This window comes from Drosophila simulans, chromosome 3L (genome assembly GCF_016746395.2).
Source record: "Drosophila simulans strain w501 chromosome 3L, Prin_Dsim_3.1, whole genome shotgun sequence".
Lineage (NCBI taxonomy): Eukaryota > Metazoa > Arthropoda > Insecta > Diptera > Drosophilidae > Drosophila > Drosophila simulans.
Genome location: NC_052522.2, coordinates 20,576,145 through 20,603,412, shown reverse-complemented (window position 1 = coordinate 20,603,412; position 27,268 = coordinate 20,576,145). Strand labels below are relative to the sequence as shown.

General features: G+C 44.4%; 2 protein-coding genes and 1 long non-coding RNA gene across 4 annotated transcripts; 1 reads left to right on the top strand and 2 right to left on the bottom strand.

The window, feature by feature from the left end:
- The first annotated feature begins 2,887 nt into the window (after nt 1-2,887).
- LOC27207911 (fringe glycosyltransferase) lies at nt 2,888-26,479 on the top strand. Of its 2 annotated transcripts, XM_016183542.3 has the most exons (7): nt 2,895-3,245; nt 8,446-8,850; nt 15,741-15,789; nt 16,902-17,004; nt 24,516-24,654; nt 25,483-25,657; nt 25,719-26,479. In XM_016183542.3, the coding sequence occupies exons 1-7, from the start codon at nt 3,114-3,116 to the stop codon at nt 25,952-25,954; spliced, it is 1,239 nt and encodes a 412-aa protein (XP_016032759.1). In that variant the 5' UTR covers nt 2,895-3,113; the 3' UTR covers nt 25,955-26,479. The 2 variants fall into 2 exon arrangements, with proteins under 2 accessions (XP_039149094.1, XP_016032759.1); XM_039293160.2 differs by lacking the exons at nt 24,516-24,654; nt 25,483-25,657; nt 25,719-26,479 and adding an exon at nt 21,931-22,695 and having other exon boundaries at nt 2,888-3,245.
- On the bottom strand, nt 10,813-11,805 carry LOC120284714. Its single transcript, XR_005543905.2, has 2 exons — nt 11,281-11,805; nt 10,813-11,230 (listed from the first exon to the last, which is right to left on the bottom strand). It is a non-coding gene; the product is annotated as an uncharacterized LOC120284714 (long non-coding RNA).
- On the bottom strand, nt 23,176-24,506 carry LOC6738927. Its single transcript, XM_002085686.4, has one exon. It carries the CDS (start codon nt 24,412-24,414, stop codon nt 23,263-23,265), a length of 1,152 nt encoding a protein of 383 aa, XP_002085722.2. The 5' UTR covers nt 24,415-24,506; the 3' UTR covers nt 23,176-23,262.
- Nucleotides 26,480-27,268: the final 789 nt, after the last annotated feature.

The following is a 27,268-nucleotide window of genomic DNA, read 5'->3' as shown; positions in this document are numbered from 1 at the left end:
CTCGCTTTAATTTCGACCTCCTCGCGATTAGCGAAGCACCAGGAGAAATATGTTTGGCGATTAAAACTTATGTTCCAAGTAACTAATATTTATAGTTATTAATTTTTATTAATATTTTGTATCTGGCACCATTTTTTACATGACTCTTACCATCATTCATCTATTTAATCTTAGTGCAGATTTCCGTTAAAAGGAAAATAATTGCTTTTAAAACAAAGAAGTTATTAAAATGCTGAGCTAATAAAATATTCAGGTTTATTTCCCGGTGTATTGCTGCATGAGTTGCTGGAGCTGCATGACTACCGGGCATAATTTCTGCACCACCGAACGAAATATGGTACCGAAATGAACACATTGCCAGGTTGGCGGTTCTGCGCACGCGCACAGTTGTTGGCCAGGCTTAAAGGCCCCTTCGTGGATGCCCTGGAAGCACTCCCGTTCGTACCCTGCTCCATCCCCATCCCCATTCGCATCCTCCGCTCCATCTGCGGCTCGCTTTGGCCTGGCGACACTCGTAACCGCAGGGCGACGGCGCAGCCCGTTTTCGATTAACGATGACCGTGGTTGAGGACCAAGACGAGGACGCGGATGGAGGCAACTTGAGCGTGTGCCAGCCGAGCGAAATTTAGCTGGATGCCCAGCCGATCAGTTGAGAAGCTAGAGCTAGGCTACACTGAAAAAAAATGAATTCAAGTTATTTTTGTGGGTGAAACCATTTTACAAAACATTTTTGTTATGTTGCAAGCTGCATGCAAGGTTGTATAGTATTTTCAAAAGTGTTATTGAACAATTATTTTTTAATTTTTATGGAGATCTTAAAATGGTTTGGGATGTGTAAGTCCGAGTTGAGCACTGCGTCCGTGGCAACGCCTTCGGTTTACATTTTACAATCCTAACAAGGTTAGGCCGGCCGATAAACGGAGCTGCACTCGATTGGTTATATGGCTAGGTTGTGATCTGGGGTTTTCAGCTGAAGTTGCAGTTGAAGTTGCAGCCGAAGTTGGGGGCTGGGGATCGGAACTTGGAACTGGCAGCTTGGAGCTGGAGGTGGCACATGCCTAACCGGCAACCAAGCTGCTATGCAAACACACACACACACACTTATAGGGAGCGGAATGGTGGCCATGGCTACGAGCTGTACATACGGAATTGCACATTAAAAATGAGCAATGGGAGTGGGCGGAATACGGAGGAATGGGGAGTGGGTTCCGAGGGCTTCGTGGCAAGCGGGCGGCTGATTTCAGCCGGGCGATGTATTTTTCTGTGGCAAAACAAGGTTGGAATGGCCTGCGTCGCCGCTACCACCGTCCCTGCACTGCTAGAAAAATCGTAGTGACATAATAGACTGACAACTAATAAATAGCATAAGTAGTTCATTAAAACACTGTTTAGTAATATTCTGTAAAGGCCAATTGATTTTGCTTGCCCATTTGGGTACATACAATGGCCAATTAAGTTAAACAGTTTTACTAAAGGTTTTTAAAAGGAAAGCACTTGGATCTCTACATCATTGTCAATGGTTCTAAATTTATGTTAAGCTTTTGTATTTAAAGTGCTTAGTCTTGAACAATCAAAACATTAAACTGTTAAGTGTTGGTAAGATTTGTAAGCTGCTACAAGGTTGCATTTTCATGCTGTTCTTTTACCCAATTAAATATAAATTCAGTATTTTCTTGCGGTGCACCGCCGACTCTGCTTAATGCAATTCAGGCGAAAGGCGCACAAAGGGACAGCGAACAAGATGCCGAGTTGGTGATTGTGCGGGCAGCGCAGTCGGCGCAGGCAGAGGCGGCCGCAAAAGCTTTTGTCGCCGCCACAAACATGGAATATGACAAGCTGGTGAGGAGCAGGATGGGATTCGGATTGGGATGGGATGGGATCGAGCTGAATGGGCTGAGAGCAGCAGGAGGAGCAGGAGGAGTGGGAAGACACTGGATAGTGCCCGGCATGCAAAGCATTGTCAAGTGGGGAGCAGGCCAAGTGCTACACAAAAACCGAGCGACAAAGAAACGTCGCAGAACGCTGCCGACGCACGTGAGATGTGGATGCATTTGATGCACGGAGCGAGTAAGGGATATAGAAGTTAGTAGATTAAAATAATTTTATAAGGAATTAATTTGTATAAAACTAAATTAATTACTTATCCATGAATACAATTTCTAACTATATTTAAACCACTTATCCATATAGTTTTGAAAGGTTATAGCACATTCAATGGTAAATAGAATGTTTAAATGAAGTTTAAAGCTTGCCCTTATTGTTCCAAGTGCATGATTTTAGAGTGTGTAGGCTTCCCTGTGTGGGCAGGGTAAGGAAGCCGGGCGAAAGAGCGATGGAGAGAGCGAGAGACAATGGCGACAATAAAAATGCGATCGCACAACATGCTCCACAGATAAGTTAACGCAAAGTGACAACGTACAACTTTTAATGGAATTGTCGTCGCCGAGGGGCGGTGGGGCGTGGCAGGGTAGTTGGGAGGGGAGTGGGGGTATATATGACATAGCCAAGAAGTCACCGCATTTGGAGCGCTGCCAAGTCAGTTGAGCTATGTTTACTTTAAGGATACGCCCGCCAACTGGAAAAGGGACCTTCAAAGGCTGCCTTACACGATTCCGAATCCCCGATTCCGATCAGAAGTGGGCGGAGTGGGGGTCGACACACGAGCACATGAAAATTGCCTTCGGCAGCTACTGTGGCACAAGCTAAAGAGAGAGAATGAGAGCGAGCGCGATCGGAGAGAGCGCCAGCTGCTCCCATTGGAGCTAACGTTTCCAATTGGAGCAGCTCAAAGGGATTTCTCTCTCTCATTCTCTCTCGCTACTCTCACCGCTTACTGGTCTTTCTGGTTTTTGTTTTGTTTACGATTTTCGCTGGAAGAAGAGAAGAGCGAATCGCGCTACCACAATCAGTTGCTTTTCAAGCTTGCCACAAGCAAGACGTCAGTGCGCGCGTGCTGCGAGATCGAAATCGAAAATAAGTCAAGAAATCGTAATTTCAAAAATCGAGCAGAATTCATACGATCCAGGAAAAGAACCAGCTAATATCGGAATATAAAACCTACCCAGTGATCGAATCGGCGGTGCTTCGATGTGCGCGTAGTGGTCCGTAACCGTATGATGAGCCTGACTGTGCTCTCGCCACCGCAACGTTTTAAGCGAATCCTGCAAGCCATGATGTTAGCCGTCGCCGTCGTCTATATGACCCTACTGCTCTACCAGAGCGCCTACGGATATCCGGGCATCCAAGTGAGTTGCGAGTTCGAGTGGGCGACGTAATCCAGCTTGCGTGGGCGTTGTTAGCGCTGCGAAACTGTCATACGTGTGTGCTCCGCACTGATCTGCATAAGTTGCAAAGCTGCAAAGGCCAGGCAATTTGCATTATCCCCCTTTGATTCCGATCCCGATCGACGTCGATTCGTGCACTTTCATAAATCAACGCCGGCGACTTGAGTTTTGCAGCTGCGCATGCGTCGAACGTCCGGCTTTGGCCGTTAAAAAACCTTTTACGCCCTTGCCATGCATATAAAACAGTTTCGGTGCCTGGCTTTTTGCGCTTTTATACTCTAATAGGGGGTATCATAATTAAGCACAAGTGTTGGCAAGGAAGCGGTTTAAAAGGATATACCCTACGATTGGTGATTAAATTGGGATCGGTATCACAGGGAATATATTTGGAACTAAACTCTTGGTTGCTTTAGAATTTGTGCAGAAGTTGGTATAGGTAGTGTCTAGTTTGGAGGTTTGTTTCTAAAATGGAAATATGATCCTGAATTTATTTGGTTTTTTTGCGATTAGGCTTATATTCGATTCAAGAATAAGAGAATGTAATTCTGTTGAAGATGATGTTCAAAGATGTGCTAGCATTATCGATTATCCTAAAATCAAACCATTAGGCGGTCTTGGAATATATTTTTGAAAATCCCCAATACTTTTCGATTCCCACAAGAGTATTCCCAGTTTCAATTGCCGAAGATCCAGTCAGCCGTTCCTGAATTTCTTGGTTTGCCGTCGGCAGAGCGTCGCCAAAGCTTTCAGATGGCTGATTCCAGGGCCTGTCAGGGTTCTGAGCCCTGTCTGCTCTGCCCATTTATTATTGTTCTCTTCTTACTCTTGGTTTTTGCATAAATTTTTGTGTAATAAAATATTGTGTGCTAATATTACCAACGTGTGGGCAGCGAGGGGGATCGCAAGGAGGTGAATCTCAATGGACTCGTCCAGTGGGAGAACCTTGTCAGTTGCATCACAGATAACAAATAGTTGAGGTCCGTGGGAATTGCCTTACTTAGTCTCCTATTGCATTGCAATCACTTTTTGGCAGAGTTTTATGTGAAGAGGCTATTTTTAGAACCCTTGAAATTCGAACTATGTGTCAACCTTCTAGGATTATCATATTTCATAAACTTTAAATGAAACGACGCAATAACAAAGTAGCACACATATTTCTAATCAGATACAGATACGTTTTCTTGCAACATTTCTTTATATAGTTAGATTTTTGTTAAATGAACCCTACTGCTGTAGTTATACCTCCAACTAACAAAGCTCCCTAACTAAGCTTACAATTTTCATAATATCAGTGATTCGAGCCGCTGGCAACAGAGTTAAGAGCTCATAATTGAATCAGCTGCAGCATCCTCAAAAATATCCATGTAATCCCCTTTCCCCCCACAACCTTCCGGCTCCTCAATTTGCAACTCAATTGCCCAACTTCGAGGCGAGTTTGTGGAGGCTCCCCTGTAATGTTTTCGCATGCTGCTGCTAGTGTAATTAAAAACTTTATGTTGTTTTAATTCGGACAATGCTGTTGACGTTGTGGCTCTTCCAGTTGCTCTACTCTTTTTTTTTTGTGTTCTGGGGCTAACCGGAAACTTGGCAGGAATTAGTGCTACACACACATCGCACTACTAAATGCTGAGCCGGATAAAAAACTGTCGACAACTGCTGTGTTGTTGTTTGTTCTTGTTGCTCTTGTTGGTCTTTTCAATTGAAGTTCTGTTCCATCGGAGGTCTGTGACTTGTCCCAGTTTAAAAACTGCATGCCACGTACAATTTGCTTAATTCTTTTCGTACCTCGTATATGAGTGTTCTCTTTTTGTTCCTAAATGTTGCGCAAAAATTGCCGCTTGTTGACTTGACATGGCTTGGCTTGGCTCGATTCTTCGAACTGTTGAACAGCTAAACAGTTGACTGGACACATACTCGCGCTAAACTGGGCTTGGCATTCGCCTGATAAAGCAATAATTTTGAAATTGGGTGGGGATTGTCATCAGGGGGGTCTCCAACAGCCCCACAACCCTGCCTATCCAAGGTTCCCAGTATCTGATGTCTCATGTCCAGTTGCAGCTCACGTCGCCAGGTCGCCAGGTTGGCATGTCGCGTGTTGCTGACGCATAAATCATAAATGAAACGAAATGAATAATAATCGTCAAACGATTTGCTTGTTTATGAATTTCTTTAAAGTGGCGCGCCAAATGGCCATCAGTCGCTGATTGATTTGAGTAGTTTGCCGTGGCTACACTGGGATCAGCTTACCGATGACACATCGATATGGATAGTAGATTACTTACGTGCATTTATGAAATATGAACTTGCACAATAAAGATTTCTTCTGTAATGCCATCTAATTCTTCTTCTAAAGTATCCGAATTTATTTGCCAGTATGGATTTTCAAATATTTTTTCGGAGTGCATGGTAAATACATAATAACATTAACAAACTCCTGAGCTGAGAAGCATGCAATTCAGCTTGAGGAAAGCAACAGCCACAAGAAGCCTTCGAGGCAGCCCGAGAGACAAAGACCACGATGATGATGATGATGATGTGATTCCTGTTTTTGGCCAGGCCAAAAGCAGGTGCTTGCTCCTCACTTCCCATGGCCAACTTGGTGCAGCTGGTTGCAGCTACCTTTCCCTGGCCCCTCGATCCACAAGCCCTCCTTCTGCCCGCCGCTCACGTAATCAGCCCGAAAAAGTTGACGACATTAAGCCGCGGAAGGCGCCTGATAAAAGGAGTAGTATCTGCAGCTGGGCAACCGAGTAAAAGATACCCATATCTGGGTATCTGGGTATCTTTTGGTGGTCGCTTAATTGAGCCTGGATGCTCGGATGCCTGTCTGCTGGGCTGCTGAGCTGCTGCTGTTGTTGTTGTGGGTATCTTATCTTAGATTCGTATCTTACGGATAATATTGTTAAACAGCATTTAATGAAGATTTTCCCGCTCGCCCAGCTGGAGGCGAACGAACGAACGGTTCTGATTGCATTTTTTGGGGAATGCCTTTGATTTGTTCGATTTCGCTGATTTATGCTTTCCGTTATGGCGACCTGAGTTTAACTCAATTAATCTTCACAAAGGTCGCCAGAGAGGGGTAGATTCCATTTGGCGCCCTTTCATATTATTCACTCGCACCTCTTCGCTCGATTCTTATGGTTTGCTCGTTATTAATTGACATGGAAATGTTTATAAACATATTAATCACGCGGCTAATGAAGCATTAGTCATTCGAGTGGGCGTGGTGGGGGGCAGCTGTTGCCATTGTGCGGACCGTGTTAAATTTGTTTTGGGATTTGGGTTTGGCTTTATATCTATTGAATCACCTTTCACCCGGTACTTGTATGTTGTAGCCTGTACATTCGAAGAAAAAATTTGAGTTCTAATAGAAAAGAATAATGAAGCAAGGGAAGTTTACCAAAAATGTATTCCTTATAAAGTATTTGCTTACATATTAGCCAAGTAGTTTTTTTGGTATTCTTTTCTAAAAGTTTTTAATGTTTTTGCTTCGATTTGGTTTATTGTATTTTGTATATTGTAGTTGTCATAATGCGCAGGCGGCCTGCATATATGGCCACACGTGTTTATGTATCTCTAGCTGAATCTGAATCAGAATCCGCAACTGTAGCTATGTGTGCATATGTATCTGTATCGGTGCTTGTTCAGTTTCATCACGTTCGAGTAATTCGCAAATCCCACAAAAGTGTCACAAGGCATTGCTGTTTTCATAGTCCGTAGTCCGTGTACTTGATTTGCATACTTGTACGGTTAAGCCACTTGCATCATGTCGGGGATTGGAAAACTGGCGCACATTCTAATCCGATCCAAACCTTGAATTTACGGAACCCGCTTAATTGAAACAGGCGTTCTCTGCGTTATATAACCAAGTGGCTTTCACTGTTTTTGCTTTAAGCCGAATCCCTCACTCAAGTCACGACTTCTTTGCTATCTTTCTTGAGCAAATCTCCAGTGTGATTTCCCATACTCGCGATTTCTGCGCAGCCAAATTAATATTTTAGCAATTTAATTGCTTCGGGTTTTGAGTTTCGGATTCCCATCGGCGTCGACGGCAGTTTACACCTGCCACTGTCATCGTCTCACTCCCGATTTCCTCATTAGGGAGCTGCCATTATATTGAACACCGTTTGGCTGTCGATCGTGCGGCAATAAAATTCTATGAGCCCAACTTGTGGACGGGCTATCAACGAGACAATATCGTGTGAAGCAATATAAGCCAGCGGGTTCCAAAGAGAAATCTCTTCTTTTTTTATGCCGGTACAAAGCGGGGAAGCTGGAGCTAGAGCTTAGATTTATAGCGGAAGTTGCCCTACGATTTGCATAGAGTGTTAGAACTGGGCTGTCTTTCGCCCAAGGTATTTCCCATTCGAGCAGACGAACACTTGACCTTTATCTCCGGCTCAATCGAGGCGAATCTCCACGCCCCACCTGTCCCCATTTTCGTGGAGGGCCATTAAAACGAGCAATGGGGGAAAATCTCAAAGAAGAGCAATTGAAGAATCGCCGACAACAAAAGCAAATGAACCTGTTATCAGTGGAAATTAATCAAGCTGTTCACTCCGACTCAAAGCAATCTCACTGGGTTTCTGGTCTTCCTCTAACCATCCCTATTCCGATCCCAATCCCAATCCCGATCCCCGGTTACAATCCCAATCCCAATCCCAATACCAATCCCGATCCCAGTTTGTTTGCTCTTACTCAGCGTTTATGGTGGTGTTGCCGTTGTTTATTCTGCCTGCTGCCGCTCATTTGTTTGCCATTGTTGTTTGCCATTGAAGTTCGCCTTTGTTTGCCAGGTGAAAATGCCCGAAGTTGGATCTGGCGAGGAGTGGGAGTCCCCAGTCCCAGTCCCAGTCCCCGTCCCAGTTCGAGTTCGAGTTGAGTGTCTCCGATAGAGCGGGGGCGTCTTCATCTTTTTATTGCCCTACGTGCGATTTACACAACAAATTTACATTAACCCCACGCCACTTGCTATATTTCTTCCGGCTGACACTGGGAAAAAAGACGATATTGTTCTGAGAACACAAGGGTTTTAGATTTTGGTCAAAAGGAATAGGGTGCTCTCTCTTAATATTTACAAAATTTTAACTAAATATATAGCTTATAGTTCAGTTTTATGTACCTATCACAAATAAGTCTAACGAGTTTTCTCTCTCTGCAGGTGCCGCACAGCCAGGTGGATGCCCTTGCCAGCGAAGCCGTGACCACACACCGCGACCAGCTGCTCCAGGACTACGTGCAGTCCTCCACGCCCACTCAGCCGGGGGCAGGAGCTCCGGCCGCCTCCCCCACCACTGTCATAATCCGCAAGGATATACGCAGCTTCAACTTCAGCGACATCGAGGTCAGTGAGCGGCCCACGGCCACGCTGCTAACAGAATTGGCCAGAAGGAGCCGGAATGGGGAACTGCTCCGCGATCTGTCCCAAAGAGCGGTGACTGCGACACCACAGCCGCCGGTCACCGAGTTGGATGACATTTTCATCAGCGTGAAGACGACGAAGAACTATCACGACACCCGGCTGGCGTTGATCATCAAGACCTGGTTCCAATTGGCCCGCGATCAGGTGAGTGTGCCACATCGATCTATCGATCTACGATTAGCTGGAGCTAATTTGCTGCCAGGTCGGCGGGTGGGCGACAATTGGCTAAGTGGGGTGAGCTCCAAAGGTTGGACGCGATCTGCTGGCAACGATTTGGCAACTCTGGCTTGGGCTTGGCCAATTTGCATAATGAGTTTTTAAGCTGGCGGGAATTGATTTGATTCCTTTGGCTAATTTTATGTCTGGCTATTTATGATTCTGTTTTTGGCGGTCGCTTAATTGGCCATAAAAATGTCTTCATTCATTTGGAGCTTACCGACTACGAATGTGGCTAATAGCATTTGTTTTTTCCTTGCCAAAACGATCGGTTTTGTTTATGATTTCATTGAGTGCTAAACTGCTAAGCTGCTAAACCGAAATATAATCGAGTTTCGTGCGGTCAAAGGGGCTTCATGTGGTGAAAGGATATTTATTGTAGTCATTGTTCGGCTTGGTTGCTGTTGTGGCAGCAATAACGTCGGAGGAACCAAGTGCCAACTTATGCAAAATCACGCGTCACAAATGTGTTTTGTTATTGTTTACACAAAACTGCACTCGTCCCCTCCATTTGACGTTCCTGACTGGCATTGCAGCCAAGCAGCAACATCACCACGTCACAAAAATAAAGGGGAAAAAAAAACATGAACCGAAAACACAAATAAATAACCCCCAAGGGAATATGCCCGTGTGTGTGTGTTCAGTACCTTTTGGAAAATTGTAAAAATGCTTGACGAGCACGTTTCCACCAGCAACAGCAATAAAAGGGGTTTTTTACTTCATATTTGCAAACCCCTCGGGAGCGGAAAGGAGCTTAAAAATAAAAGAGCGTTTTAAACTTTAAAGTTTCTTCCTATTTTTTTCTTTTTTTTTTTTTGGTGGAAACTGTTATCGCCATCGATTGGCTGCCACAATTTCCACACTAAACTAAACGCTTGAGAAACATTCACCGTGCAACATGCAACATAAGTCGGTTCTGTGCGCTTGCAACATTTTACAGCAGCAACAGCGAGAGCAACATATCGCCGGCAACAATTGGCCAGCTCCTCTCATCTTTTTCCTCGATTTTCTTTCGGTTTTGGCCAATTATTTTGATGGAAAATCTGTGCCCCATGTTGTTGCACGTCATTTGCTCTGTGGTTAACAGCAATGTGGAGCAGCGACAGGCAACAACTCAAAGTTGCGTTCGATTTGATTGGCTGCGCAGGCAGCAGCGTTTGAAAACAATTTGTTGTAATTGCTAGTTGCAGCAGCTGCTGTTGTTATTATTGTTGCTGCTTTTGTTGCTCTTGTCATTGTTGTTGTTGTTGCCGTTGATTAATGTTTTGTGTGTTGTTGTCAAGCCAGCGCCCATAAAAGGGCAAAGCCTGACTTGGCGAACCCGATGTCGAATCAATGCTGAGCTTGTTTTTCCAGATAGCTCGGAATGGGGATCACAAGTGGTGGGTACTCTTCCTTTTCTGGGGAATGCGTACACTAACAATCCAAGATATCCGTGGGGAGCAACTTTTACCGACGATTAAGGTAGTATTTGGTATTATCCACCTAAAGTTTCTTTAAGAAATAGGCGAGAACTTAAGGTAAAGATATTCGTATTAGTAAAGAATTACAGAAAAATTAGCAAGTAAATCGGTTCTAACAAAGTTTACTTTTGACCACCAATAGAAATCCTAAAAGAAAGTACTACCTTAGAAGTAAGCCAAACTTTTAGAGGTCTATATACCACTCGAATTGCGGCAGCCGAATTTACCATTAAAGATCGAGAGATCTGGTACTTGATAATACCCCCCTTTTCCGCCATCGTTTGTCGGACGTTTGATGAATGATTCAAATTTTTCATGCTTACAAATGAGCATAAATTACTGTAAACAGTTTTGGCCGAAAATGGAGAGCCGTAACAGCAGCTCGACTTTGATTGAATGCCCAATGCGGCTAAGACAAGGAGGGAAATCGTTTTGCATTTTCGTTTTTATTCCCGCTTGTATGTTTTCCACTGACTTTTGCCTCGACCTGCACTGGCTTCGGCTACCAGTTTTCCAGTTTTTCCGAGGCAGCTCCGATTTGCATGCAACCCACAGTGGCAGCAATCGCAGAAGTCTGTGCCTCATTTGTTGGGGCAGCGGACGCATGTCAAATGTCAGCACTGGATCACTGAATCTCTGGATCTCGGAATCCGAATCCACGGATAGATCGGCGAACACGGACTGACAGCTTGTCCACGGAGTGTTCCTGTGGGTGGTTGTCTCGATTTGCTTGTCTAGATCGAACATTTCCTTTTAATGAAGCTTCAGTTTTGGCTGCCTGACTTATTGTTTGATTGATCCGCATGGAAACGGAACCAGTTAGCTTCATTTTTTTCTCGTTGATTCTGGGGAAAACAAGATTTCTTTAAAGCTCGTCGCATTTTATTAGGCTCACATGTAGTTGCTCGCCGGCTCCCTGGAAAAACAATGTCGTAAAACTCAGTTAGACCACTCGGTGCTGATATTCTTTGGGGTTTCTTTTTTTGGTGACGCCGCTCGCCAGTGGTGGCTATTAAATTCAAAACGCGCCATGTCCCAGAGTTGCGGCTTAAATCTCATTAACTCGGCTCCTTTGCTGGCATTTCTGCGCTTTAATGTCGCTACTCTGAGTTTGAGCACGGCTCTGAGTTTGCAGCACATGGTTCTCGGTCGGTTCCTAGTTCATGGTTCTTTGACGTTGACAGCCATTCCTGTCCAGGGCCCAATGATGAATCACCAGAAGGCCCACTGTATGAAGCACTGCATATCTGGTTGTGGCAGCTGCTCATAACGAACGGAGCGAACGGAACTGCCATCCGCACTTGGTCCGATCTCGTTGTTTAAGTATTTAAGCTTTTATTCGAGCTGTTTCGTTTTGATTTGGATTCAGATTCGTATTCGGAATAATGTGTATGAGCATGCAATGCCAATCAAAGGCCAATTAATGACAATAGTCGTACGGAAAGTGTGCCGCCAACGCACGAGATAGAATACAAAACCAAACGAATGTTTATGGAGCAGTTGTTCTACACAGTGGGACATGATGCTCAAAAGCTTATAAAAGTTAATAAAGCCCTAAAAAGCATGAGATATATATTTTTGGAAACTTAATCGCCATATAAGATGGACCAGACTTAGGTGTGGATTGCTTTTTCCTCTTTTAATCAAGATCTTTGGAGCATTTAGAATCTTAAACTTGAAAAGTTATGAATACATGATTTGAAATGGGTTAAGCATTCGTTTTTGTGCATTATTGTTTATCTTCTAATCTCTGGGTACTTAAGCCGACTGTATGATGCGCATTCATACCCATTCGTGGGTTATCATATAGTAACAGCCCGTGCCTGAACTTTTGCGAGGCCTTTGCTCTGTTTGAGTTGTGCTCTCAATGCTCTTCAATTGAATTCAATTCGCAATAAATTGGAATTTCAATTGTTGCTGCTTTTTGCCCGCTGGCGGCGACACAATTTCGTCAGATGTCCATCCATCCAACCAACCAACCAACCAGCCCGCCCACCCAACTCATCTCGCTTTTTAACCCTCAAAGGCCCGCATGCAACTTCCTCTTTAATGGTTCTCGTTGTCACATTTCATATTTGTGCTGCGAACACATCTGCATTCACACATCTCATATACATATATGGGATGGCATGTTCTGTTGATCCACAGGACAGCAGAGAATTCGATTCGAATTCGAATTCAAAATGTGCCGGTTGATTGGCTCTTAATCACTTTGCCATCGCATTAATTGAATGCTGAGTGGAATACCTCTCCGAGTGGAATACCTCCTCTGTTCGATTTCAGAGAGTTGCTTTGACTCACAACAAATCAGGTAATTGATTCATTTGCTTGTTTCTGTGTCTCTTCTGAGCATTTAACACTCAGAGTTGCCCAGGGCAAATGGCTCTTGAGGTGTAGAAAGATTCCAGGGCCCAGGGTCAGCAGGTGTTTTCGGGGGAGGGTCAAACCAAAACCAAAAACCGAAAAGAGAGAAAACCCAAAAACCCATAATTAAAATCCCAGGCCTTGTGGTTTTTGTAGCTGGAGAAGATTACGCAAAATGCGAAACGCCCAGAATCTTGTGGTCGCTTCCTGAATTGAGCGATACGTGTGCGTAGCTCTGCTGATGAGCCTATAGTTATGGGAAGCACTTACGTCTACGAAGGGGTATGACTTCTTGAGAATAAATTATGGTTTTTAAAGTGATTTCTTGTAGGTGCCCCCTGATAAATTATCTTTAGTTTGTAATCAAGTGTTTATGTTCAAGATTGAGTGTTAGGCATCCCCTTAAATTAATCAAACGCATTGCCCGGAGATATAGTTGTAACTTATGCTATTTTGTTGTAAACACATAAAATAGTATGTGGTAAATTGTCATTTTTGTCGAACTTCTCTGGATTTGTCATAAAAATGTAAATTCATAACAAAGTTATCACACAAAAACTAAGATGTATAACTTTTTATCACCACCCAAAGCGGCATTGGTTGAATTAATATGGCCCGAAATTTGGCCATCTAAGTTTGATGGGTTTTTTATTAGTTTGGTAACGGGTAACTTCCTAAAATCGATCAATAAATCCATTTCCCCTCAACTAGCGGCAGCTTTATTGGCAGTCTCGACGAAATTAGTCACATCCTGAGACTATTCATTTTGGCACAACTTTCACTTGGACTTCGAGGTGCATTGGACGATTTTTTGGGAAAGCATGTCCATTGTCCACGCCCCCTGCTCATACATTATAATTTTGAGTATTTTCCTTCGGCTTCGGCCAGCCCAATGCAGAAAACTGCATACAAAGCCGCCGGTTCGTTGGCTTGTTCGGTTTGGGCCTGGTCTAGATGTAAGGCCAGCTGCAACCGCAGACCAAATGCGCGGCTAGCTGACCGCACCCCACGTGCTTTTCCAGGTGAGGACTGGACGGATTGGAAGGGGCTGCGGGGTTTCTGGCTAGGGTGGGCATTAAATTTTAGCGCGACCGAGAAAAAACAAAGCACATTGGTAAGAGGACGGCAAGAGCCAGCGGCCAAAAATGCTTCAATGGTTTGTCCAAATGGTTGGCCACAGTTGCCTTTGGCCCGCAGCTGCAGTTAGAAACGCAGACGCCATTGAAAATGCATTGCTTGTTGCGGCTTTTGCTCTGTGTTGGCCAAGTGGAGCTGCAGCTACAGCCACTACAGCAACAGCAACGTCAACTGAAACAACGGCCAAAACTGAAGTTGGCCAGCTGGTGTGGTGTTTGGCTTGTGCTTTTCCTGGGCCGCCTATTTAACTGTTGGCTTTTTCCCTCTTGGGCGCCGAAAACATAACGAATTGTTGTGGCAATCGCTTCGTTCCAATTGAGTGCATGCCACGCCATGAAAATCCAGCAAAACTGTGCAGATTTTCGCCACCGAGTGTTGGCCAAATTTATGAACTCAATATACTTCGTCTGGATTTTAAGCGATTTACAAGAGTACATTAATCGAACAACAAGTCTGTACGATATCTTTAAATGACATGTTTTGCAGAAATTTTAGATAATACCATGATAGTAGGGTGTTTAGATCGCTCTCGTTGGTTTCCAAGCCCGGCTATTTTCAATTCTGTATACCTTTTCATTCAATCTTCAGAGGTTTGCCTTCTCTACTCCCTGATTTGTTCGGATTCGCATTTCCAATCGCTCCTTTCAATTAACTTGGCGTTCTAAAGAACTCTATTTATGGGACACTTCCATCAGAGCGGCCAAGTTTCGCCATAAATTTGCGAAACACGTTGTAATGCTGTTTGTCAACAGTTGGAACAGTCACATAAATTAAAAGCTAGTCAAGTGCGGACTGCAACTGCAGCGCAGCAGCTTTGCAGCAACTGCAGCATCTGCAACACCAACAACACCAGCAACAATAGGAGCAACTTGCAACAACATGCCGGCAACATGGTGTTAACATTTTTCGCCCCAAAGCGGGGAAGCATCCCGACGACTCTCTCAAAAGAAAAAAGTGGAAAAAGTGAGCTGAAAAAAAAGAAAATCTCGTAAAAATCCATGAAAATTCAGCAGACGACGATGTTGCTGGTGCTGCCGGAGTGTTCGGTGTGCTGGTGTGCTGGATGTGTGTGCCTTCCAATGTTGTGGATAAAGAACTCCAGCTCCGACTCCAAGTGGAGGCGAACTGGCAAACGTTGACTTTCTAACTGTTACAAGTCGTTGCTCAAAATGCTTGTGGAGCGGGCGTATTGTTTGCCCAAGTTGTTGCCGTGCCTCTTACTTCGCAAAACGACGACAGCTACATGGCCAACAGCAACATGGCTAACAACAACAGCTATATAGCCCCGTTCGTGTGCTTGTCAAAGCTTTAAAGCGATTTTCGCCTGATTTGACACAAAGACACAGGCAAAAAGTTATTAAGGGAAAACTGGAGCCAATTGAGTTGTTCGAGTAACAAATTTATTAGGACCAAAAACATACAATCCCTTGGGGCAATGTCGCGAAATAGATTTTGTGGCTCGATGGGTTGGCCTGGGTTGGAGAAAGCCACTAATGAGCGGCGAATACTGTGAACTACCTCCTGAGAATTCAGAACCCTACCGCAGTCAGCGATGCATAAAAAAGACGCTTCTTCTGTGGGCCTTTTTGCTTGAGTTATTTCTTGGACCGCTTTTGAAGACAGCAGGGTGTGTGGGAATTTTCTTATCTGATTGCCGGACGCTTTCTTGTAAAAGCTGCTGACCAAACGCGTTTTTTTTTTGTGTTTGAATAATTATGCCGTCGTCTGAAGAGTCAAATGAGTAGGCTGTTGACTACAAAGTTTCCCATGCTACGGTTTGTTGTAATTTACATGAACCACAATTATGCAAATATCGATCGACTAACTTTTGATTCTCTCTCCTCTATTTTGCAGACCTGGTTCTTCACGGACACCGATGATCACTACTACCAGGAGAAGACAAGTGAGTAGAGGAAGCCATTAGTTATTTAACCGATTCCATCGTGATGATTTTTTTTTGCCCAAAAATTATATTTCCAAGCGAGGGAGAAAATCGAATTTATCACAAAAGAAGAACAGCCTTTTACCTGGCCAAACACCGACCGACGAACCGACCGACCTCTTACCTTTCGATCCCGATTCGGAACCCGAAAAAAATCAACCCGATCCCTTGCCTTTTCAATCCGTTGCCTTCGGTTTGTCCGTTCTCAATTAAGTTTCACATCAGCCAAGTCCCACGCCCACCGGCACCGCCTAATATTGGCCACTGTCTGGACCAACCGAAAACCGATTAAAGTTTATAAATTCCATATCCCATAGGGGAGCATAGCGAGTGAGGAAGCTTCATCACTCACCCGCATTTTAATTGAATTGCAGCCTGGGCTGCGCTTCGATTTTCTTGGGGTTTAATTAAAAAAAGTTCAAATTTCAATTTCGCTCAAAAAATTGTATTTCCATTTTGCATACTCCAGCAGACAGTGGAGCGAGGATGTAGAACGCCGCAGACAGAAAGCTCAGAACTTAAGAACCCAAGAAGATCTCAAGTTTCGCACACAGCCTCGGATGCAGACATGCAGAGCCATTTTGGTATTTTGATTAGGCCAAAAGGATTCGGCTAAACACGCTCGGGGATTTTGAGTTATGTGCAGAGCTGGCTGGACAAAGGATAAGTTCCAGTCCCCCAGTTGTCTTGTGTTTAAATATTTCAACAATTTTCATCCAATTAAGGCGCAAAAGTTTTTGTGCGTTGCTCTGCTTTTGCGCTTTTTATGCTTTTTTTGTTTGCTTTTATTTTTTTTGTTCTGGCATCTTTATCTGTGGCGGCGGCGGCGGCTGTCAAACGATACAAAATGTATCCGCTGGATATGAGCGGCATTCTCGACTAACAAGCTACTGTTCGTTCTGGGGCTGCGAAGCCTGGTCTTTTGGTTAATTAACATAGAAGTGGGCCCACGGCCACCAACCACCGACCATCGACCATCGGCTCCTTCTGTTTCTTGTTTTGGCCCGCTTAATTACCAATCTTTATCAGCCTTTTCACCTCGTTTCCCTTCTCATCCTCTTTTCTCCTTGCAGAGGGCCATCTCATCAACACGAAATGCTCACAGGGCCATTTTCGCAAGGCGCTTTGCTGCAAAATGTCCGCCGAACTGGATGTCTTCCTGGAGAGTGGCAAAAAGTAAGTAGAAGCTATAGATTAAACATAGTTATGATAGGTAATATCTATCGTGGAAATAAATAGTTGGAATTTAGCGACCAAACATATACGATGCTTATGTAGACACCTTTATTGAAGGAAATGCTAAGCAGAAGTTTATATAAGAGAAACAATATTGAGGCTGAAGCTCCATGTATGTAAATGTCTTCGGTGTGTAATTTCCCCTTGATTGGATATCCATACGTGTGCTCAGCTTCAATTTCACGCAGAATTATGGCGTTTGCTGTTGAGTTAAGAGGTCATGTTGCAAGTTGCATCTGCGGCAAAAGGAGCAGCAGCAGCATCTCGACTGGATCCCCTAAAATGTTGTCATATTTACAGGGCTTAATGCTCGTTGGATGCTCGATTCTGCTGTACAACTTGAGCGAGAGCAATGACTCCTTGTGGTTAGCTGTTGCTGTAATAATAGACTTTAATGCTTTTAATAAGCGACCGCAGGAGAAGCCCATCATTCTATCCATGGGCAATACAAACACCCAGTTCTCCGGTTCCCGGTGCACTGCTCGGGCACTGTGCTGCAGCTGCCATGCGTTCTAATTTGCGCAATTAAGACGCAGCAGCAACATCCACTCAAAACTTGTCCAGCGACCGCAGTCCGAGAAGAAAGAGGAGCGGACCAGAAAAGACACTTCAACTAGCGCCCAAAGGAGCAGCCTAGAAATTCTTCCCTCCTTTATATTTCTCTCTTTTTTTTTTGCTTATTTGTAATTACGCTGGGCACAGCAAAAGCAGCAGCAACTGCGGCCAAGAAATCTAGAACAACTTGGACATGCTTGGACTTCAGATGATGAGGATGACGAGACTAGCTGGGCTTGGTGCTGCAATGAGACGAGCCGACATGGGATGGGATGGCTGGGCTGGCTGGTCTGGCTTTCATCTTAAGTTGACTTGCCGTTTTGGCTTAGAACTTGAAACTGTCATTATGCGAGCGCGGAGCATGCAATCAATAGCCACGGCAACAGGCACTACAACAAATTGTTGAAACAAAATAAATGGCCAGCAATGAAAATGTGCAGTTATGAGCAAGATGGGGCAGTTGTTGCTTTGGCTGCTGCCGCTGGTAGGTCCCAGTCTCCAGCGAGCAAGAAGGCAGAAATGAGACTAAAAGAGATATGAAATGGTATCAGGTGGCACAGGAAACTGTCCAGGCATCCTTCTGGCTGATTGGCAACGTTTAAGAGCCGGCAGGCAACAGGCAGCAACAGCGAAATCCCAGCCTGGCCAAAGAAAAACCCGAGCACAACATGAAAAAGAGGTTAATTAACGTGCATTCGAACTGGCAATTATGCCACGCTGCTTTGCTGCTTGCTGCTGCTTGCTGTTGCTGCCCCCATGCTTTTTACAACCGAATGTTGCTGCTGCCGCTGAACGACTCTTACGCACGGCAGCAACATGTTGCTCGCAATCGGTTTTGGCAACCGTGGGGCGTCCCGTTCAAAAGTAGCACTATTAAATGCGAATCCAGCAAGTTGCTTTTAATTGCGAATGTAAATTTATTTGCCATAAAACATGAATTATTTGCCCCACTGTGCGCTGGCTGGAGGAACGCCTTTCGCTCGCCTTGAATGGCTAATTGCAGTTGCTGTTGCCGCCGTTGCTGCTGTTGCTGCTGCTGCTGCTGCTTGTCGGTGTTGGGTATCCATTATAATACCAAACAATTAGTGCAATTTAATTAAAATTACAGCAGCAACAATAGCAACTGCAAGTCATAGAGAGACAGACAACTAGGCGATGACCTGGCCTGCCAGTCAAGACTCCATTGGAACTCCCACAAAAACCGACAGCAGCAGCAATCATCAATTATACTATATGAGCGTATAGAAATTCCAGGCCACGGAGGCGCCAAAGGTTCCCTGTGCCCCACTGTGCGCGACATTTGCCTTTGGCTTAGGGCCCAATCCCGGGGTATTTTATTAATTAGTTTTGTGTGTTTTCTCGCCGCTGAATTCCGATCTCAAAGCTGCCTGACCTAATCTCTTTCGATTTATTTGTCTCAGGTTCTTATTTATCTCTTGGCTGACTTGGGTGTGCGCCTTGTGCTGGCCACACCTAATGTGGCTGGCGAAACTTGTCAGGCAATTGTATAAACGGGCACTTATCTGATTGCAATCCGAGGTTGCCCCGCATCTCGCCCCGAATTCGCATCTCACGGATACTCTCTCGACCGAGCACGTTTCGTAATCAACATTTTGACATAATAAGAGCGCCTCTTTTCGGGGTATAATTACAACACGTAATATGCGTAATATTCACAGCATAAAATGTAAATGGGGCACACAAGAAATGGTGCCGAAGGATCGGCTTGGGGTGCATCAATCAAGCCCCGGCCGATGATGATGATGTTAATGTTAATGCTGCTGCATGTTACTCCAAAAGTCTGTGGGTGCGTGGGAATTGGATTCGCTCGGTTTTCGATACGGTTCATCAAGGAAATTTCCCAGGGCAGGCGGCGACGGCGGACCCTTTCACCCAGCCGCACCGACTTGGGGTTAATCCCACATTGAGCCATAAAATAATAGAGCAACTCGCACTCGCATTCGTATATCCATCTATGGCTGCGACACTTTTAATCGCGGTTTGATGCCACTAATGCACTTTCTTGGCTGGAGGGTTGCCTACACATGTGAGTGGGGAAATCCAGATGCTTATGTTGGCTGCAATGTGTGAGAAAATTTTCCCTCTTTTCCACGGTTTTTGCGGCCAGGGGCAGCTATTTATAGAGAGAGTGAGGAGATGCGTGTGAAGCTAAACAGTTTTTCCTTTAAGGGGCGACCGCCAACACTTCCCCTTCTTGCCGCTTAGAAATGCATCAATTTCATTTATTTGCCACTTGTGGCAGAACCACCACAACAATCCCAATTATTCAATTGATTCCATGGTGAAAGGGAGAACGCAAAATGCATTTGTTGACATTGTGTCGCCACATGAGAAACATAAAAAAAAATGCTCAAATCTTTGTCGAAATTGTGGCAGCGGAAACAGGCAATTTCACTGCAATTGCAACAGTGGCAGCAACATGTATGCATATGCGTATTGGAGTTGGACTAGGAAATGCAATTGCTACTCCACATCCGGGAAGTGGACTTGCGTTGCTTTGCTCTACATTTCAATTAGCGCCTCTCGCCAACTCACTTACACTCACACCCACAGAAATTCGCATAATCGCCGGCAATTGCCTTCAATTTGCGGGCTCAAGTGCGCGCATCCACAAGATATATAGATACAAAGATACAGCTCCGCTGTCCCAGAATTAATGATTTGTTTTGTCAACCTCGGAGGAGACGCCAGTTGACAAATGCCTTTCAATTGTTTGTCCAGCCGCCAAAGAGAAATGCCTTGTAGATGCGCAGGCGCACAGCTTCGTAGATATCTGACTCATTCGGGTGCACAAAAGAAATTGTACTGAAAATAAAATAAAAAAATTAATTTAAAATAACATACATAACAAAATATTTTTTAAATCTTTTTAACTATCTAATCATTACAAAACACCATAAAATAATAATAACTAATATTGAAATACAATCATGACACTGCCTCAAGGTAGCTATTAATACGATCATGAATAATATTATTGATTTTATTCTATAAATTTGCAACTGCACATTAAAGCAGACATAAATTTTACTTATTGCACCTTAAATTTATTACAACTGCCTTGTCGAAATAAAAGCATCATTTTATAACGTTTGCCATAAATGAAAGTATCCATTTACACACGAAATCCTGTTTTCCCGGTGCATCGAAAGCATCGCTAGCTGCATTAACAGCCAAAGATTAATTTCCCTTTTCGACTCTCGATGCAGTCCGTTAATGAGGCAAACATTTCGGTTGATTTGAGTGGTCGGACTGCTGCTTAATGTAAATATCATGTTGTCTGCCCCCACAGACGTGCATAAATGACACATTGATTTGTATCAATCCGCGAAACTCGAGACCGAAAGATACTTTCTGTATCTGCGGCTCGGGCAGATGACAGCTGACTTATTGCTAATTGCAGGCGAGCCTGTCCGGGCCTCATTCCTGAAATGGAGTCGAGAAGTCGAAAAACAAAACATGAACAGAAACAGAAACCGAATGAAATCAGTTCGTCATCGTGGTCTGCCGAGGTTTTTGGCGATCGCTTATCTTTGGCCGGCTGTCAAAATACTTTTAGCGCGGCTTGCACGCTCGTTCGTTACTAAGTTGCCTTGCCGCTCTCTTAATGCGAAATCTATTAAGCCCGCGTCTTTTGGGCAGCCTGCCTGCAACTCCAGATATATCTCCTTTGGCCGACTTGAAGTGCCCCGTCAATCATTTTTTATTGTGGCCCCAGACATAAACTCATTTCGCCTGCAATGTGGAATGACTACGCAGCCGCCAACGCCCCGCCAGCGTTTTTACTTCTTTTTTTCTGAACTTTTTTCCTTATGTTTTAGTGGGTGAAAGGGGGTTAAAAGTGTGGGCCGGGCTGGGGGCTTTGAGGAAAGAGCCCAGCTGGCGAACTGATCGAAATCTGCCCACATCAGCATCGGTTAATCCTATAGCTATGTACATACATATACATATGCTATATGGCAGCAGCTGCTGCTGCAGCAGCGCGAATAATTGGAAAAACGGCTATGGAAATAAACTAAAGTGTGCACTCGTTTCGCATTTCAGTTTTACTCGGCCAACGGCCACACACTCCGATGCACTGGCAGAAATATTCAGGATGTTTATAGATAGTTAAGAAGGCTTTCCTGAATATTAATGAAATTATTCAAAATAGTTTGATTTAGTTTGAATTTAAACCACTTTTAAGTCGTAACAATCAGGGACTTTTATTGCTTTTATATAAAAGCCTACAAGCCTCACAAGTAGTGACAGTTTCTGTGAAACATTTTATTTTCTCTCAGTGCATTGTAGTGCAATCCGATGCAGAGAGAAACAAAGAAACAGACAGCCGGCAAACCCAAAATAAACAAACAGTGTTCGACACGGAGAATCGGAGAAAAGCCACCATCAGCAATCCCCTAATTGATAACCCGAATCGAAAGAACCACCGAATGAAAACATTTTCATAAATGCCAATGAAATCAAAGAGGGGGACTGGCGTTAATTAAACGACATCGAACATAAACCAGCGTTTAGATTTCAATTTGGAGGCAGGGAAAGTGGCTGCCTATGAAAAAAAAACTAGATGGGGAACTAAAAAACGGAGGGGCTGTGCTTTGTGCATAATTAAGCAAATTAAACGCGCATTTTTATGCCTCACGATGAAACTAAGGGTTGGGGTGAGCAAGACATAGATGTAGGAGGGTATAAAGAGGTTGTTAAAACTTGGGGAGTTGCGGCCTTTTCGCACAGGTATCGCATGTGGCAGCCGCAACAGCAGCCAAAGTCGTAGACAGCCGCAGCAACATCATCCAGCCAGGCAATTTATGAATGCCAGGCTTTGGGAGTAGCATCTACTATCTGAGTACCACACACACTCGAACTCCACCTCCTTGTCTACTTTGGTCTTATGCAATAAAAATTATATTAAATTACCCAACAGACGCAACGACAAGGAAACCAAGACAAGCCAATCCTCCAAGATTCGATTCGATTTTATTGAATACTTACGAGCTCGACGAAAGTCGCGAGTCCTCAGAAATGTACTTGGCTAGTCGAAGAAGATGATACTCTATACGTGAAGAGAAATATACATTTCTTTTGAACCATTTGAAAAAGAACTTATTGGTATTAGCTTCTAGAAGGTGCGACTTCCCCTCAATAGCCTTCATGTTAATCTTTGCTAAACTAACACAACTGAAATTAAAGCAGAAAGCGTACTAAATCTGATTACCCGGAATTCCATATAGTGTAACTTGCAAATTTCTCTTTATCGAGCTTCCCCTTTTTGGGGGAATATCTTATTCAAGGGGATCCCCTCGACGAACGGGGAACTGCACCCATAGCGAAGCCTACGATAATGATGGTCAGCGCGGACCTTTCAGCTGCCGCTTAATGCCATCATTAGTCCACCGTGGGCTACCGGATATGGCTGATCGTTTGTCACTATAAAAACTGCAGCTGCACTCGTGGACTTGAGATCTTTATCTGAGTTTGCAGACATAGCTCTTACCTTCAACCCGGGTAATTGCAATCTAAATTAGTGCACTTTTTATATGCGGCTTAACGGACACAGCCTTGAGTTGTATTCTTTATTGCGGAAACTAATCGATTTGGATGGCGACTAGCAGTAGGTTGTACTGGCTAGTGGTCCTGGCCGGATATACAGGAATTACGAACGCCATAGATGGCGTCATTAGCTTCGGGCAACTTGCAGACTTTGCCCGAGGCAGGACGAGCAAGACGTTGGGAGAGGACACTCAGATCTAGGTTGTTTACCCGCACCATTAGGGTGGGTTCCTTCTCCACGGATCTACAGACCACGATCTTCTGGCAATTGACCGGTGATCCGGTCAACTTGGGAGGCATGTGCCTGACCGGAGCGTCCGGAAATAGTCCCATGGTTTGAGGACCGACGTCGACACCCACTTTGGGACTATTACAGGATAGACAAGCTAGCCCCGTATTGATAAATCCAGCGGCCCTGGGACATGCATCCTTTTCCTCAATCATCCTCAGCCGGCGATCTATATCATCGAAACGATCTCGTATATACTTCTTAAGCGCAGGCATGTGCACCTTATCCAGCTTGCTGTCCAGCATATCCTGCAGTTCCTCCATGGTTCCCAGAAAAGTAAGGTTGTATTCCTGAACAAGAGTCCTCAGGCCTTCGATCTCCACCACACATTGCTTGACTATTTCCAAACGGTTAAATAGAGCTTCGGTTTGCTTAAGAAATGACTGAAGTGTGAGGTAGAACTTCTCAAGCTTGTGGCTGACCTCCTCCATTCGGTCCAGAATCGGTGTGGCTATGCGTCGCATCAGCTTTTTCATAAAGTCCATGTTGGCCAGCAGACTGCAGGCGATCTTGTTGTCCTCGTCGCAAACGGTGCACAGATCCTCGCAAGGAGAGGCGTACTGTTCGGCCTGGTTGATCTTGTACTTCTTGTCCTTGGCCTTGTTGCAAATGCGAATCTGCTGAAAGTGACACTCCAACTGGCACTCCAGCTTCTTGATGCGTTTGTCCAACTCTTGAACTTTGTCCAATTGCTCGGAAATTGGAACAATTGCCTCCACGTCGAAGGGCAGTGGAGATATTTTTGATTGCTCGAGAATGCGCTCCATACACTTGCCCTCGAAGCCACTAATCCTTACCATATCATTCTGACAGTTCAGCTTCTTGAGAAGGACATTCAAAAGACTTTGGAGTACAGCCACATTTACGTGGGTTAACTCAGGGACACCCAAAGCAATCCTGGTCATTTCCTCTAGGGTTAAATCCACGTGAGCTGGCATCTTTACGCGTCTTTAATTGTTTAAATATTTAAAAGAAATATAGAATTTTAGTTTAAGTGAACTTGAATTCGAATGTGCTTAACTCTGTTACTATTTTCCAGGTGGTTCTGTCACTTCGACGATGACAACTATGTCAATGTGCCGAGGCTGGTCAAACTGCTGGACGAGTATAGCCCCAGTGTGGATTGGTATCTGGGCAAGCCGAGCATCTCGTCGCCGCTGGAGATCCACTTGGACAGCGTAAGTGCAAATGCCAGTTATTTCTGCATATTTTCCTATATAGTTCGTAATTACAAGCCTGGCTGCGATCGCCTTTCTCCATCTTCTGGCCCGGCCCAAAAGCCGAACCGTGGCCGTTATTTATGTTACCACCAGGGCCATTTGTCTATGCCGCCATTTGGCTTCCAGCTGCCAGCGCAAGCTATCATTAATAACCGATATGATCTGGCGCGGCAAAAGAGTAACAGCAATAGCAAAAGCAATAGCAGCAGCAGTCTGTATACGAGTCCCAGTTCGAGTCCGAATTTGAACCCGTTTTCCAGTCCGATCCATTTGAAATACCGCGAGCTGATCCCGTAATGAATGTGCAGGCCATAGTTTTATCGGCTTAGCCAGGTTTGCCAGGGATGTGAGCCAAAGCAACCAGGTAAACTGGGTGCTCAGAAGTCCATTCAAAATCTGGCACACCAAGCCAATCCAGCCCTGATCGCAGCAGCGTGCATAATTAAAAAACCCCAAGCTTTACGCTTCATTTGCGGGAGAAAGATCCTGTCGAGTCTCGGCTTACTTTTGGTCCAGACCCATGTATTAAGTTTCCAGCTCGCACATGTCCATTTACATGGTCAATTAATCAAGCCACGTTTCGGTATTAAGCTTTTTTTTGGTTTTCATTTCGAGTCAATTTTCTCTGGGCCATTGCCAAAAACCAGAAATAAGACGAGGAGAAAAAAGGATATTTATTTGGGTTTAGCCTTTGGTTTAGTCATCCTCATTTTTTTGGGCTACCCATTCATGAACCAGTTCTTCCGTTAATCTTGGCCCTCTTCTCCTCTTTCTTTCGACCTGCAGAAGAACACGACAACAAACAAGAAGATAACCTTCTGGTTCGCCACTGGCGGCGCTGGCTTCTGCCTCAGTCGAGCCCTGACTTTAAAGATGCTACCCATAGCAGGTGGCGGCAAGTTTATCAGCATTGGCGACAAGATACGTTTTCCGGATGATGTCACAATGGGTTTTATTATTGGTGAGTTTGTGCGGAGTAAGCCAAAACGACCCTGAACTTATATGTATTATTTTATATGCAGAACACCTTCTGAAAGTCCCACTAACCGTGGTGGACAACTTCCACTCGCACTTGGAGCCCATGGAGTTCATACGCCAGGATACGTTCCAGGACCAGGTGTCCTTCAGCTATGCCCACATGAAAAACCAGTGGAACGTGATCAAGGTGGACGGCTTCGATATGAAGACCGATCCCAAGCGCTTCTACTCCCTGCACTGCCAGCTCTTCCCCTACTTCAGCTTCTGCCCGCCCAGATGAACTGGATGATCGCGATCCGAGATCCCTGGGGATCCTATTTGGCTGTTGCAGGCGCACGTCTGCACTGGGTCGGTTGTGAACCGATGGGGCAGGCGTCAAAATCAAATCTCGCCACTGTGATTTAACATTAAGTTTATGGTATACGATCAACGAAAGGTTCTTTGTATATATGTATGTATGTAATGAGCAGCTTCCCGCTGGACAGATGTGCTTCCTAATGGTATAAGTAATACTGTAGCTATAGGTCTTGCAATTCCAACACTTCCAAGTGCTTCCCTATAGCGTTACACGCGATTCTTCCAATCGGCTTAGTGCGTAGTTAAATTAATGGTCTAGTCTACGTTTAAGTTATCTTAGATTCAGAGAGACCGCTTGACCCTCTGCTGTGTAATACTGTAATGCAGTCTAATGTTTGCCTAATTTAGCAATATGCATGTATATAGTAGATTAATAAACTAAGCAATGTTTAAACCATTTTGTTAATTTTTAGTTTGCTTGAATAAAACAGAATATTTTATTGAAAAATTTGTGTTGAAGATTAATTTATTTCACAAATGTGACAAAGAGAACTCTGTAAAGAACACTGTTGGAAGTTAATTAATAATATCAGATTAACAGCACCCCTCTCTGCGCTTCTCAATGTTATTGGGAACGAAACAATATCAAGAAATGTTAACATACATTTTAGTTGATAGCTTTTTAAAGTGAAATATGTTTAGAGTAAAATGGTTCTAAGAGTGACTGACTCTGATTAAAAATTCCAGTGAATGACTATATTTCCGAACATTTAAAGCTCTTAAGCTGGCTCAATCAAACGATAAATAACCTGGCATATTGGCTTATAATGGTTCTTAAGTCCTCTGCACATGAATAATGTTGGCCATTTAAAATTCGAAAAAATCCATTGCACGGCAGACTGAAATTTGGAATGCAAATCTCCCCCAAGGGTCCTTGAACCTCGATGTTTTCGACTTGTTAGCCCATCGATGTTGGTGCGGTCGGCCGGCTTATCAGTTTCGTGTCAACGAACATTCTGTCTACTGGTTGTTCGCGCAGCTTCCTGTTGCTGAGCGCAGTTTGCATTTTTGCGAAAATTCGTTGTTAATTAACGCTAAAAGCCATGTTTAATCCGCTAAAGCGTTAACTTTCGGTCGATATGGATCAGAGACGGTGCGGTACTCGGCTCGCAGACAGGACAGCGAGTGAGCCAGCGGCAGAAAGATAGACATTGACATGTCCACGTCGATGCCCGACGATGTCCATGTCCATGTCCTGAGCCAGAGACAATGCTCTCCGTCCGCCGACTGAGCTGAG